The sequence below is a fragment of the Mytilus californianus genome, unplaced genomic scaffold (assembly GCF_021869535.1).
Source record: "Mytilus californianus isolate M0D057914Y unplaced genomic scaffold, xbMytCali1.0.p SCAF_7, whole genome shotgun sequence".
Lineage (NCBI taxonomy): Eukaryota > Metazoa > Mollusca > Bivalvia > Mytilida > Mytilidae > Mytilus > Mytilus californianus.
This window is the reverse complement of record NW_026262723.1, coordinates 54,264,625-54,280,891: the sequence shown is the minus strand read 5'-3', so window position 1 is coordinate 54,280,891 and position 16,267 is coordinate 54,264,625. Positions and strand designations below refer to the sequence as shown.

At 32.3% G+C, this 16,267-nt stretch overlaps 1 protein-coding gene across 1 annotated transcript; it reads left to right on the top strand.

Moving 5' to 3' along the window:
- The first annotated feature begins 1,353 nt into the window (after window positions 1-1,353).
- LOC127708463 (uncharacterized) lies at window positions 1,354-15,893 on the top strand. Its single transcript, XM_052213332.1, has 7 exons — window positions 1,354-1,358; window positions 2,978-3,111; window positions 5,059-5,400; window positions 8,830-9,108; window positions 11,395-11,451; window positions 12,037-12,112; window positions 13,404-15,893. Exons 1-7 carry the CDS (start codon window positions 1,354-1,356, stop codon window positions 14,116-14,118), a joined length of 1,608 nt encoding a protein of 535 aa, XP_052069292.1. The 3' UTR covers window positions 14,119-15,893.
- The last annotated feature ends 374 nt before the right edge of the window (window positions 15,894-16,267 follow it).

Genomic DNA, 16,267 nt, shown 5'->3' with positions numbered 1-16,267 from the left:
AGAAGTGCTGACTACTGTGCTGGTGATATTCTCGGGGAGAAACCTCAACCAGAAGTGAATTTTCATACGATTATGTTATTTTGATTGACCAAGGCATTCCAAAAGCTGTATTCTAAGTCCATATAAAATGCAACATATATGACAACAGCACGTGCTCTTCGTAACAATGTTAAAACAACACACACAGAAACAAAGAAAAGCATGATTTAACTCGAAGATTTACCGTTGTATTATTAGAATGTAATCATAAAATAACAGAAAAAAAACGAGTACGTTATAATATAAACATTCTTGTATAATTTTAACAATCATAAGTACACTCCGTGAAAAAAACCTATCATTATAAGATTAACAGGTTGGGAACAAACCCTCTACATGGTGTTTTTACCTGTATAGAGGGATATGCACTTTATTAAAAATTGGGATGCCCAGTTTTTTGCTAAAGTGACAGAACTTGAAATCTATTGGATAGCTATCTGAACACCTGATCTACAACAAAAGGGACAGTTGACCTTTAAATTTTATGTTAAATCTAACAATAGAAATTCTGTTCAGTGAGGCATAATTGAGTAGAATTTACCTGATCAGCACAGCTTTCAATTATGATGAACAATAGATTGTATCTTCAGTCAGTTTAGCAGTAAATTAAGTACATCAATTGATGCATACAATGCTATAGATTATAGCCAATATATTTTTATATTTTACTTTAAATCCAGTATAAACAAAAATAATTTTATCCCTCTATAGAAGGATAACCACTCTATACAGGTTAAAACACCATGTAGAGGGTTTGTTCCCAACCTGATTAATGTTACACCAAATTTACAATAACTTTGACAAATCTCACTACTAGCCTTGTTTGTAGTCTGCTCGACTGTCTTCTCTACTACTTGATTGTCTATTATTGTCCTTTGTATCCCAATGAATTTTTTAGAAAACTATTTAGTAACGCTTCGAATACCAGATAATTAGTTTGTTTGGTGTATAAAGCTCATCAATTACTTGATTACTCTTTGTTGCCTAATCTTGTTTGCTAATGGATCACATGTTACTCTGAAGGCATGTTTGTTTCGCGTTGATTTTTTCGTTTGGATTGTTTCACATTTTGTCATGTCGGGGCCTTTTATAACTGACTACAGGGTATCGGGTTTGCTAATAATGTTGTAGGCCGTATGATTACCTATAGTTGCTGTAATCACCTTTATTTTTACTCTGTATTTTAAAGGACGACCACTTAATATTCCGAGGAGGGGGTGCAGAATTGTGAAAATTAATAGTCTGGCCTGGTTAGGACTTAAAAATAAATAACCTTGACCAAACAGAATGAAAAAGTATATTTTACCTAACACAATGCAGTAAATAAAGGTGAACAAAAGTAAAGAGTAATGTGTGCACGTCAAAACCGTAAAAAGTTGAACATTAATTTCCCTCAGAAAAAAATCTACCTTCCCCTAAAAATAGCAACTGGTTGTCCCCTTAGTTTTCTCATTGGCAATCATACCACTTCTCCTTATTTTATATGTGTCTTTCAAAGAAACAATGCAACAAATTGAAATAAATAAGTATACCATAATCGAAAGGACAAATGCACTATGTAAAAAAAGACGACAATGACGAATGACGGATGTGTACGGGTAGATAATAAACTATATATGCTAATTTCACATTATTTTATATATGACCTTGGCATAAAGATACTAGTATACAGACATCCATAATGGACTAACAAATTCTTTTCATCGATATGGAGTTTTCATCTAGAAATAGACTTTACGGACATTCAACAGTTGGGGAAAAGGCTATATAGGTACAAAAATATGCTTCCAATGCCACCCACACGGAAAACCTCCTTCATGGGCCATTTGGAATTAAATATTTCAATATTTTAGGTGGACCTTCAAATAAATTTCATCTCGTTGACTTTTTTCTAATGCTTACATGAATTAGATTGATTTGGAAAATATTGCTTACGTCCCGGGGTCACTGTTGTCATGAACAATTGTGGCTTTCACCACAGTAGATTCGCCGAAAATACCCTTTTACTTATTTTGGGACACCGTCATAAAGATTTATCATATCAATCTCTATATCACACAGACTTGAATACATGTGAAGTATTTTTAAAGTAATGAGACTATTTGCATAGTCATATGAATTACGCACGTGAATTGACTGAGATGGCTATATGTGACGGCCTAGAACAAGTTACAGCGTCGAAGTCTATTTCTATATATTGTGGATGTGGTTATTTGTAAAAAGACTTGCTGTACTTAGTATATTATACATATCCTTATAATCAATTCAGTTAAATTTGTACATGTGATTCTTTTGTGAAATGTAATTTTTTTAGGGGGAGGGTGATGGTACAGAGATCTATTGAAAGTATAATAGGGAAAAGGAACTTCATATGATTGCTTATTTATAAATCTGACATAAGGTGAATACTACTATGCCCCAACCGGTTAGATAAAATAAAAAAAAATTTAGTCAGAGGCTATTTATAACATAACAATGACTTCTCAACTCATTGACGAGTTTATATGGCCAAGCCAACTAATTATCTGGTATTCGAAGCGTTACTAAATACATTTCTAAGGAATTCATTGGGATACAAAGGACAATAATAGACAATCAAGTAGTAGAGAAGACAGTCGAGCAGACTACAAACAAGGCTAGTAGTGAGATTTGTCAAGGTTATTGTAAATTGGGTGTAAATACCTGATTTTTTCCTCATGGTAGCTTACATACTGCAAAAAAAGTTTCTTGTATTCTTGTAAGTAAGTTGTTGGCGCATTAAGTAATGATTTCAATCACACTTTGATGAACCCTTTCATCTATTTTAGATGACAATCTTGTAGTAAATGCAAAAACTATATCAAAGATATATTATCAATAAACATTTATATACTATTGCACATGCCATTAAAGTCTATATTTTTACATATGTGGTTTGTGTATGTGGTTTAGCTTCCAGAGTTGATTGCAATTTTGAAGATGATTCTTGCGAATGGAAATCTGAACCGAAAGCTGCATATACCTGGACAATTTTGTCCGGCAAAACTCCTACTTCTTGGTCTGGACCGGATGTTGATCATACAAGTGGATCCAGTAAGATGTTTATTAAATGTTTTGATTATGCTATATAATACATAATAGTTTTACCTAATACCTGATACGTATCCTTTACCACAGTAAAAAAGATTGACCATAGTCCAAAAACAGCTGTTGCTGTTCAGTAACTTTTGTAGAAAATTTAGCACAGTAAATGATAGCTACGTAACACTTTTGTAGGCTGCAAGACTATCGATTGTCTGCAAATTAAGTTTCCAAACAGTACTGAAATTGACGCATAAAACATATCCCAAATTAAATTGGCAAACTGAAGATAGTCGTGCTATCATGACCACGTGATTTCGGTTGTTGTTTGGGTATATTTTTGATTCGGAGTTGGTGGTTGATATGGTATGTTGTACAGAATCTCGTTTCTTTTTTTTTCAATTTACCCTTACACTGTCGAGCGGTAACAAGTAAAATATCTAAAAATTTCAATTTAAAGTGAAGTACGGGGATAGTCTTACTGATACATTTGTTGATGTTGTTCTTTGTTGTAAATTTTAAATGAATAAACAAATAAATATTTCAGGAAGAAAATATTTGTCATATGAAGGATGAAATCTGCTTAGAGTGAAACGCTGCTCGCAAATTGAGCAGTGAACTCATTTCTTAATTTGAATTGACCGAATCTTGAACATGCTTTTGACAATACCTTTTGAATTGTTGGGTTCTCATATGGCAGCTCCATAAATTTCTTCATCCAAACAACAAATGCATACAAACTCCAATATTTTTTTTTTAACTGAAACTGTTATTGAATGATCAATCATTTTACTACCACGTTTGATCTTATTTGACACTGTAAATCATGAATTATTCGTAGAAAGTATGCAAATGCACACATTATCACATATCTTTGATTTCACAAATTAATATCAGTAAGGAAACACAATGTAGAAACCAACAATAGCACATAAAACGGATAAAACACAGCGTTTCAATGCCCCTGTTTAACGTTGGTGCACACATTTTATCTGTCTAAGAGCAATAGATCCAATATATGGTTTATGGTTCATTCTTCCATACATATCCTACAAGCAATGTAGGTGCAAGATTAAAAAATACATTATATCATATACGGTTCATATCAAAGAGACATAACTCATGTAACAAAATTTATTGACGCTGAATAACAACCCAGTCCAAGAACTAACTGATATACAACCTTTGTAATAATGTTATGAAAATCCAAAAAGAAATGTAGCTTTAAGAATACTTAAAACGTATTCACGTTGCAATACAATTTTGATACGAGTAATGTTTCCAAGAAAAACATGACCAACTGACCAACTATAGGTCATAGCACGGCTTTCAACAATAAGCAAAATCCATATCGTATAGAAAGCTTTAGAAGACCGCGACATGACAACATGTGAAGCATTTAAAAAAAGACAACAGTAGTTTTCCGATGTGCAGATTTCATAAATCCTTTAAAAAAACAAATGCAGGTAACACACAACCTGGGGGAACCAAATACAATTCTAAAATGTGCGTCGTATTTCAATTTACGTACTCTATAACCAACATCACCGTAAAAATTGGGATGAAAAAAAATTAGGCTTCAGAGTGCTTACACTGCAGTTTTCTATAGAACGTGTAGAATTTACATTTCCAAGTAGCATAATTTCTTCAAAAACAGATGTTCGGCACAAAACTGTGTACCCGTGTGGGCGTTTACATGACCAGATGCATCAAAACACGAACCACTGGACGGATAGATGCACGCCCGGACACAGGGGAATACAAGCAGACAGAAGAACGGACGCCTAGTATTTCTCTTTCCAGCCCATCGCATTGCGATAGAGAACCTAAACGTGATGTTTCTGCAATGTGTAATTAGCAATGATTAGTTGTTTAAACTTAAACAAGATTGATGTACAAATATTGTTCGTGAAATAACTCGAATATTTTTTTCTTTGTCTTTCTTTTTGAAACCAAAAGATGAAGGACATTATATATACCTTGAGGGTAAAGATATACCAAAAGGTGTAAAATCGAATTTAACCAGTAATACTATTAACTCCGTTGATGGTGTATGTTTTACTTTCTGGTACCATATGTATGGAGTTGGTATGGGGACGTTAAATGTTTACACAGAATCGGAAATCATTACTAAAAGGCATTGGTCACAATCAGGGAACCAAAGAAACTTATGGAAGTTCGTCAATTTAGACATTTCTAATTCAGAACCGTACAGGATTATATTTGAAGGTGTTCGTGGAAACTTTCATACGAGTGACATTGCTTTGGACGATATTTTCTTACTGCAACATACATGTTCAGGTAAGTAAGGGAGCTTTTCGACGACAAAATGTATATATATTTACACTCTGTATTTGAATATGTCAACAATCTTTGTCAGCAAAAGCATCGATATTTCTTTCGATATTAATTAGCATGAAAATAGGTAAATTGGTTTTCCTATATTATTCAAACTTTTTTAATTACAAGGTCGATACCACTACTTTTGAACTGTCAGTCCTCGAAGGTATCACCAGCGCAGTAGCCAATACTATGATACTGACAGGATGTAATTCTAAACATACATTTATAGATGTTCCGTTAAAGATTCTAAATCCCTCAGGAAAAGTTGACCTCTGATGGTTTTGGTTATTCTTTTCAGGTCTATGTTGGTGATTTGAAGATACACCTTGTAATTGTATTCTATTCTCAATTGACCATTTTGATCTCAATATCTCAATACCATCTGTAAAAGCCTGAACTTATACAGGACAAGTCTTGTTGAGAATTTCGGTTATATTTCAGATATTTTCTTGATTTAAATTCAGTACTGTTCAGTTGGTTTTATAGACAATTATGTATGTGTTTTGTTTAAGTAAATAACACGAAATGAACAGTCTGAAGATGAATCGAACAGATCTACATTGACTGCCCACGAATTTTCTGAACAGTACTGAAATGCTGAATTTATCGCTGTAGAGTAGTTCAAATATTGCATGAAAAACTGAACATAATCTTATAATTTATTGTTTAGATTTTCACGTGCTGTTTAAACCAATAGATTCTTCAGTAAACAAAATATTCAGTAGTGTTAAATCCAATGACGCGCCTCGGACGCAACAAATTGAAAAACTGTTATAGTCATTGCGCTTTTTTTTAACACAATGTTTAATATACCATCCTAGTCTCTTTGGCATGGGCGTACCCTAAGAACGATAACGTTTAAAATATTCAAATCATGGCCACAAGACCCATGGGTAAACTGGTTTATCGTACAATAAGACATTTTATAGACGTCTTTTAAAAGAAGAAGAAAATACGAACAAAACACCACATAGAAAACTTTAAAATGAGCAACATGAACCCAACAACCAACCGGAGGTGATCTCATATGATCCGTAAGAGTCCTCTTTACGGCCAAAATAGGCAATTGAATGGCATTTTTTAAAAGTTAAGTATTGAAGAAGCTATAAAATATATTTAGACGATTGCTTAAGCAATGTTTAATAAAATGTTGTTTCTAGCTTCGTTTATCCGACAAAATATGTTAAGTTTTACACAAGTTGTTACATTTTTCTTTCACGTAACCGAAATCAATTTATTTATTTCTAAAAACAAAATGATAACAATTGGTTAGTGTTTAGACTGTCCTTCATTTACATTTTACGATAATAATTCGATACTGGATAATATAAATATAACAGTTTTAAGCAGTTTTTCTATTTGTGGGTGCCCTCTTGATCTTATTGATCGTTATAAAATATCTATGTATATTACTACGGATACATTTCATTTGTCTGAGTCACAATCCGGTCATTGTTTTCCCTGATAACATCCACGAGAGCATCATATCATCGGAATGTTATACGTCTTGGTCCCATTAATTGGTTATGAGTTGATAATCTTCATATCACCAGAACCCAGTCAAATGTTTCGACGACATTCGTGTGATGTTCAATCACTTATTTGGATGCTTTGGGAATGGTATTAAACCAAGGGTTCCAGTTGTTGAAGTTCAAATCATACTTTCAAAAATTTAACGGACGACATTACGAGTTGGTTGACCGTTATGGAAAAATTGTTTCATAAATGACGACTGATATGTTCCAAATGTTGCAACCATGACATAACCGAATTAGAATCATCACCGAGTTTTTACTTATGTGAGCAACACGACGGGTTTCCCATGTGAAGAAGGATATGATTACCCTTCCGGAGTTCCTTTGTTGTCCTCCTGTATCGGAAGGGTTTGTGTTGCTCAGTCATTAGCTGCCTACGTTTTGTTTTGTATACTGTTGTTTTTGTCGTCTTTTTTGCCATGGCGTGGTCAGTTTGCCCTGGACCAATGTATTTGGAAATTCCTTTGGTATCTTCCTCCTCTATTTTTCCGTGGTGTTTTCTGTTGTTTACTGACATGATATTTTGATTGTCACCTTATGATTTCGTGTTCTGTTTTAAATTATATGTTATGATAAATGACATAAGCATCTAGGATATATAAAGTAAATAAAAAAGGCTTAAATGCAGTGAATGTTAATAATGATTCAAAGATTTGTAATCAGAGACCCTGGTAAGAAACTCATTCCAAAAAGTACCTTCTATCATACTGTAAATTGCAAATGGGTATTTTGTATGTGGGATGTTTTCAAACAATAACGTGGTTCAACAAATGAAAATACCAAACAGAAAATACAAGACCAGAAGCAATTCTGAATCTATAAATTTGAAGATAATTAACATTTAAATCCAGTATGCATGGTCTGGGAGAACATAATATATTTATTTGTTGTATTTATCCTTGAATAAGCTGTCAGTGACTACGAATACTCTTAGAAGAGTACTTTGTTTGATTTTTTTTTTTTTTTTTTTTTTTGTTGCTTGTACCAATCTATATCATTTTGTCATTTCGACATGATCTTATCTTTTGTTGTTACATCACTTCCCCAGCTAAGGGATGATTGAGCGGCCACACACATGTTTAACTCCACAACATTCTTTATGTGTCTGTTGGTTGCACTTTTGTATATATATAGACAATGCAATTTCCCATAGCACTTTCACTATGAGGTTTTTTCAATAATTATAACTTGGAATGGAATATTCACATGCGTTACTACTTTTTGCACAGTTCAGAACAAAAGGCTTTGTATCATATTTCAACATGTATATGCCTCAAATTTCTAAGAGTTTAGCTTCAACCTAAAATTCTGTTCTATCCCTCCCTTTACTTTGAATATTCATGAGAATTCAATTTGACCGCTATCCAATTATATTTATACTGGTAGAATTCCAAAGATGTGTCTCTAAAATATGAAAAATGGAGGTCATATCTGGGAACCAGTAGGAAAACAAAACAAAATAGCTATCAATACTAATTATATCCCCAAAAGAAACAGCTGCATTTCCAAAGTATAACCTATTGCAAGCCTCTTTTTCAAAGACGGCTACTAACATAATTGTGGAAAACACGAATCAATGATTTTCTAATGGGATTATTTTGGAATTCCTTCATGATGTTTAGTAACACTGTGAAAAAAAATGAACCATGGGTTATCCAGACAACATACTACCGATTGTATAGTTACTATAATACAATATAAACAACATAAATATTAATATTAAATTGACTGTTAATTTTTTTATGACATTTTGATTTATTTGGCATTTGCTCAATTTTATTAATATCATTATTATCATTAATATTTTAGTTGTAAGGTAAACATAATAATTGAAAGGTTGTGTCTTTTGTAGGTGTGATGGACTATACAGAGTCATGTCGTAAAATTGACGAATCTATATCACTGTCTGGGTGTTCAAAGTATTACCTACAGCTTAACAACACAAGGTTTGATTTCGATCGAAGGTTGGCAAACTGTTCAACAGTATACCAAGACGTTCAAGCCTCAAGCAGAACACTATGTAACGATATGAACAATTCAGACATTTGCACATTTAATCTGTCTGAAGAAATACAAAAAGACCCAAGATGTTTTCAATCAAACAGTCTTCTGATTGAGTATAAATGTGAAGGTAATGTTTTACATAAATATTATGTATCTTTGATTTTGATGATACTATTTAAAGAGGTTAACAGAAAGAGAAAGAACAATAACTTTGTGTGGTAAAAAAATCATTAAATGACTGGAATATGACAATTGTTTTCCATTCGTTTGATGTGTTGATCGAAAGGTAAATCGTTAAGGCAAACTGGAAGTTCTTATTTTCTTTTAAATCACAAAAGAGAGGCAAAAAACTACCAAAAGGAGCAAGTCGACAAGAACAGGTGCACAGTTGGTTCCCGTGGTAATGCCGATTGTTTGTTGAAAAAAATGTCCTCCAAATGTAAACAAGTTGTCAATCAAGAAATCAAGCATCTTGATATTGTCAGTTTTAAAGAAATTTTCGTTTCAATCAGAGTGATGTTTCACGAAGTACGATTTGCCTCTCCCTAAGAAATTGTATCTAAGTTTGCCATTCTCTTTTCTGAAAAGAGGAGGGACCAACTCTTTTAATTTTTCAAGTAATTTGGAATGTGGAATACTTCTGTTAGGTGTAGAAAAGTCGAATGTGTTAACACTATCAAAAGTTTAAAGTCTTAGATCGTATCTACTCTAAACGATCATAGGAATTTGCTTGTATCAACATCACGCCGCCTCTAGAATAGGTAGTTTCACAATAACTTTGAACCCTGGCTTTGATTGCTGATCAAATGAATGTTAATAATTAAGAAAGCGGTTTCTTGGAGCACTTGGTAGATTCAGCAATATGATGTTGTTTGTAAGGACACTTGTGTAATTTACGTATCCAATACAGTGAAGGAAGATCCAGTTCTTCTTCTTTGGTTGAAATTTCAAAGTAACATCTAACAGACCTATGATTATCCAGGATCTTTAGTAGGTGTCGTTGGGGTATATGTTGAGTTTTCAAGTGAATTGAGAGTATCTTACTCATTTATCAAGTAGTTCACAATATGATTTACACGCAAAAACGATGTGTTTGGGGCTTTATCTGCGGGGAGAACAACATACTTATTATGGAGGTAGGACAGGTGTTTTGCAACATTTGAGTCTTTAAAGATTGATGTAGCATGTGTATTCATAAACCCATTCAGTTTTAATTCTGATATGTATCAACGTCTTTTTATGTTTAAATGTAGATACAAACGGCATATTTTTTTAAACATACTATTTAACAGGAACAGGAAGCTATTAAAGCAAGAGGTCAAGAAGTGAAGTTGAAATCATCCCTTCGATAATTTTACGGCTGCCCCTGACTGTTATGATATATATGTTTCACAGATTACGACACATAAGTTTCAATTGCTGTAATTCCGTCCTATTTTCCCCGAATATAACCTACCGAATTAGGTTTTACCGGAGCTAAACATTAAAATAGGAGAATAAACATGACGTCAAACGCTGACAAACATTATAGGAGATATTGCCTCAGCTTAACTAATTATTCGTTAGTGTCATTAACAAACGTCGTCCTGAATAGACATGAAATACACTGTAATTGCCATCGAACGTAAAGCAAAATAACTCATCAAAGTTACAAGGATTTATAAAGGTGTACGCCAGACGTACGTTTCATCTACAAATGACTCATCAGTGACGCTCGAATAAAACAATTGTATCGGCCAAATAATGTAAAACGTTGAGGCATTAAGGGGTACAAAACACGCAAGGGAGGTAACTCTTTAAAACATCAGCTGAATGTTTTAATTACATACTATTAGTAAAAGAAAATTAAACGAGCTAAATCTATTTTAGTAAAAGTGTTGGGTACCACCTTAAGGGCCAACAATTCTGAAAGATTTTGCCAAATACATTTAAGGTAATCTATTCCTGGAGTAGAAAATTCTTATTATTTTGAACATTATTTAAAGTTTTTTAAACAATTAGTTGTCAGATCTAGCGATATTTATCACTCTAAAACTAAGAAATTTTTTAATCTGTATTAAACGATACCTATATTACTGTAATTTAACCTGCATACGCTAATTTGTCTACAGCCCTTATACATCGTCGCACCTGACCTAATTGTTTAAAACCTAATGATATGATAAGATTTCAGTTAAATTTGCAGCCATCATAAAACCCCTGCAATCTGGTGTAATGTAGATCCAGAAACCTCTTTGTCTATTGTAAAAAATCGTCAACTACTTCCTACATATAAGTACAGAGGATTTTACTCATTTCCACTGAATGAAAAAGTAAAAGTTCGAAAATATTAGGTTGTATATTTATGTATCATTAGTTCAACAAAAAAATATTTTTGTAAATTGCACATCTTTTTTGATATCAATGGTTCCAGAGAGAGTACATGTACCAAATATCTTATCAGACGATGGACAGAAGAGTATTGACAAAGGTAAGTCTATAAAGTGGGTAAGCCCGTAATTCGTGTAATTTTAGTATTTATAGTTTGTATACATATATTAGTATTGCAACGTTTTAAGGCACACTGCATTAGTCTACTGTATGTAACGAGGAAGTCACAATTTTTCACTTGAGTTTTTTCAGCACTGTTTACAAAATATATTTCTAATTGATCCAACAAAAGGGAAATCAATTAATCATGATTAGGGGTTTTTACTGCATTCAGCTATTTGAAAACTGTTGTAGGATGTGATTTTTTAAAAATCATGATTACTTTTTTTAGTGTTTTTTTACGTTTATTAGTTTCATAGCATGATTAAGAAATCAGTGAAACTAAAGACTAAACCTGGTAATGCAAAAAAAGTGATAGCATTATGTAGAAAAAAATATCAATTGAAATGTTTACATCGTTCTGGCTTCCTTAGCAGCTGAATTCGTTATTAACGTTTTAAACGAACAAAAAAGTAACTTATGTTTGATAAATATAAAAAAAAGAAGAAAACTTAATGTTCAGAAGTTATTAGTATACCGGAAGTCACATCGATAACTTTATATGAAAAATGTAAATCTTTTACAGGTTTAGTGGTTGGTATGGTAGTCGCTTTCTTGTTGTTAGTGTGTGTTGTTGTTTTAATCCTTTATCTCGTCAGAAGGTAATGTATTATTCGTTATACAAATTCTGTTTTGAAAGGCAAACGGTATATAGTGATTAGAGAGTTTATCCGTCTGTCTGTTCGTTCGTCCTTCTGTCCACGTTTGTATCCGCATCTGCTCCTGAACTGCGTGACATACATTTGTGTAACTTTCACATAATCTTACTCACATGAAAATCGTTTGCTCCTCCTATTTCATTTCTTTATTTAAACGATTATTTATGTCATTTACTTGTGAGTGACATGTAATTCGTCATGTATGTCATTATAAAACATGTTTTTATCAACATTTCTCACGATCTAAAAAATTTATTGCCACTGTGCACCTCCACTTATGTTCTTTGATTTGAATTAGTTTTTTTTATTTACAATTGCAAAGCATTCAATTTGCCATTATATTATTATGGAGAACTATGGATCCGACACTCCTCCTTAGGCCCATATAACAATATATCGAAACTTTCGCACAGCCTTAATGATGTAATGCTATCTGGAACCTCTTATTTGGAATCTTTATCAAACTCAATTTTAGTGTCCCCTCTCAAATGTACCAAACCGCGTAATTTGTCATTGGTTTATTTGGAATACCCGTTTTGTATCCGCGACTCCTTCTATTACCTTTTTACAATGTATTGAAACTTTAAAACAATTTTTACCATATAAAACGCTATTTGGCAAATCATATTTTTTTATTTAGAATTATTTGGGGACCTTGAAAATGGCGGGGGTCTCATCTTGTGGGATGTGATCGCAAATCCTCTAACTTTAAATGCAAAGATTTTTTTTTTTTCAAATATATAACCGAGCTTCTTCATTTTAATTATATATTGTTCTGAAACGTACATTTCCGTTACATTACATCTTGTCAATATGATCTAATGTTAAGATGTGCTATATGCATGTGTAATTTATACCATGTTCTATTATGTTTGATAATAAGAGAATAACATTTTAAAATATATGTATATCTATAACTTTCTGTTTTGAATTCGTTACTAGACACGTTCATGCCGAATTATTTAAATTAAAAAATACATGCAATCAATACTCCCTTTAAATCTTTGTGTTTAATGCACGCATGTATATTTTGAGAAAGAAACAAAACAAAACAAAACAATACGCCAAAGTTTTCTTTAACACTCAAAACAAAAGACTGAAGTATATTAGTTTTTTTTTTTTCAAAACAAAAATTAACATGATAGTGGAAGAAGAAAAACTGGATAACACATGTCAACCTACAAATAATCTGTTTGATACAATGTACATTACTGATGTCTCATTCTAATTGCAGGCGAGGTTCGTGCAGAAAAACTAATGAAAATCCGAAAAACGGATACAACACGAATAATTCTGCTGGTAATCAAGTTGCATCTTTCCCAAGTGTTACTGCTGACACCAATAATCTAAATAGTGCACTCACTACGACACAAATCAACAATTATAATAACATCTATGACAACACAGAGTTTAGGGATGATATTATCGATTCCGATTGTGAATATTCAAATATTGCCAAAACTAACTCTGTAATAAATAAAATAGGAACAACTGTTTCTAAATATAGAGACTATCAATGTGATGTAACTAGTTATAACCCCTCATCACATCACGATGAAAATGATTTTGCCAATCAGACCAATGAGACGAGCTTTATGAAACGGCCAATACACCAGACAGGCTCGACAAAATCCAATATCGTTATTGAGCATCAAGGAACAATCTTTGAAGGTTCTGAGTTTTATAAGCTTGCTAAGCCTACATGTTTCAGCGACGAGAAACATCACATGAAAACTGAATATAATGACGTGTATTGTTCGTCTGAAGAAGGAACCTATGATTTTGCTGAAAGTAATCGTCACAAAGAAGCTGATGATAATATTTATAGTCATACCGTTGATGATGTTTACGATTCAACGACCCATAAAAGAAATCATGATGACCAAGAAGATGAATATGATCATTTTAGTGGACAGTTAACAGAAGATGTGTATGATACCTCAATCTGATATAATTTGATAATTTAATTTTATATGTTTGTCTTTCAATTTTATACCATGTTGTTATTCTTAAGATTATTAGTTTTTTTCTGCTGCTTTCGACACTTTTTGGATAATTTTGGCTTGCAAGATACAAGACAGGAATTTAGTAAATGTTATCGTAAAGATAATACGCTTTTGACATTTATTCAAATCCTTCTTGAAAATAACCTTTTCATTTACAGAGCTATCTGGGCTATATTAGGTTGTTCTTGTTTTCACACATTTGAAAATGCGAGGACATTGACATTTTTTTTTAAATTTTGCTATATGCCCAGTAAATTCAACCCATCTTGATCGAACCAATCAAGTGATAGCTTGCGGGAGTTATACATGTATGCCCATCCTAAATTATAGAACTATTTGTTTTAAATATGTACTATGTTATAGTATGTTCTTTCTGACAAGGCTTGAATTAGCACGAACCTATCTAATCTAAGGTTTAAACAAATATTGACTTATCTTGCTGTTCAACTTTGCTTTAACTATGTCAATATAACTAATGCGCCTCAAATTGGGGTAGTAAAAATATTACGTAAACCAAAAGTCTCAGTAATTTTGGACATGTTTCAATTTATAGAATAACACATTTAATTTACGTACAACTATAAGGCATGAATTAACGATCTCAATTTATTTTATTAACTAAAACTTATTTGTAGATCCTATATTACTGATCTTTTTGCTGTAAACAGATTTTGATTTTGTTAAACATGTTAAAAAGTTCTAAAAAATGGGCGAAAATTTCTAAGTTTGCCGTAAAATTGTTATCTTCTTTGGGCAAAAGTTGTAACGCCTGTAAGGAGTCGTATGGTATTTTTGATTGTACCATATGGTAGATAAATCTTGAATTTTTCCTCTTGTTTGCCACAACCAGATCTTCTTTATAAGGGTTTGTTTAAGAAATGTGACGATGACTTTCATATTTTCCCTATATTTCATGTTTAGTATGTCGGCCATGTTGATTGTAGGAAGAAACAACAACAGCAAACAAAGGCAAAATTGCAAAAAAAAAGCGAGACACAAACTTTTTAATTGATACTCTAAGCATAATTTAATACAATTGTGGTTAAAATTGTTCCTACTGTTTGCGAGAAGAAGATTTTTAAAATACAAAGTACGACATCTACCACTTCAATGTTGTGGCAATGCCTGACACACTGTGGTCGATAATATCAAAAGAGATTACAAGCATTTGCTGTAAACTATTTATAATGTGAAGAACAGTATTTGGTACAAACGGGAAAAATTCCATTAAACTGTTAGATTTCGGAATGAAAGAGGGGCCAACGGCAGAATGATTGACATGGTCAACACACCTCCCTTCCCCCCTGAGTGAAGAAGATTAAACAATTAGAATATACAGTTTTTTATATTGAATTGTTGCCAGAAAACTAAAGCACTCAAAAGGTTCAATTATATTATATTTTCGAGAGACTATTGCTCATACACTTGTTATAACTGTCATATATTTTATTACAATTAAAAACCAACAAAGAGAAGAGATTTCTTTATATACATTTTCTTCATTCATTCAAAGTATCATATTATTGCTACATGTACTTTTTTACGATTTAACAATAAAACATTTTTCAATAAAACATTCGGTTAAAGTAGCTATTGTACAATTTAACCATGTAGTAATTCTCGATTTACCTGTAATGTGTTGTATAGTAATGTCAGAACCAGATTGATGTTACCTGTAGGTGCAGTCATTTGTATTTTAGATATAATGGTTGATAACGGTATTTATTCATCCTAATTAAAATCAGTTATTTAGACTTATAGATAATTGATAAGAAAGTAAAAAAAAAATCTAAAGTTCAGTAAGTTTTGAAAAGTAAAAAAAAAATAGACTATTTTATATATAGATATATTCATTAGAATTTTGTGTGTTGTTCTGATCGTCACACGGAAATACATTTTATCAAAGTACTTCTTTGGCACTGCAGTATACATTGACATTCCTCGTTTTATCTTTAAACGTGGATAAAATGCCTCAGGTTATTGTTTTTTTTCTATTACTGGATTTGTTTTCTGTAACTTTGCAAATATCAGGTAAAGAACATTTCGCCCTAACAACTTTTGTACTATAATTGCTTAATTAAGATTATACCGT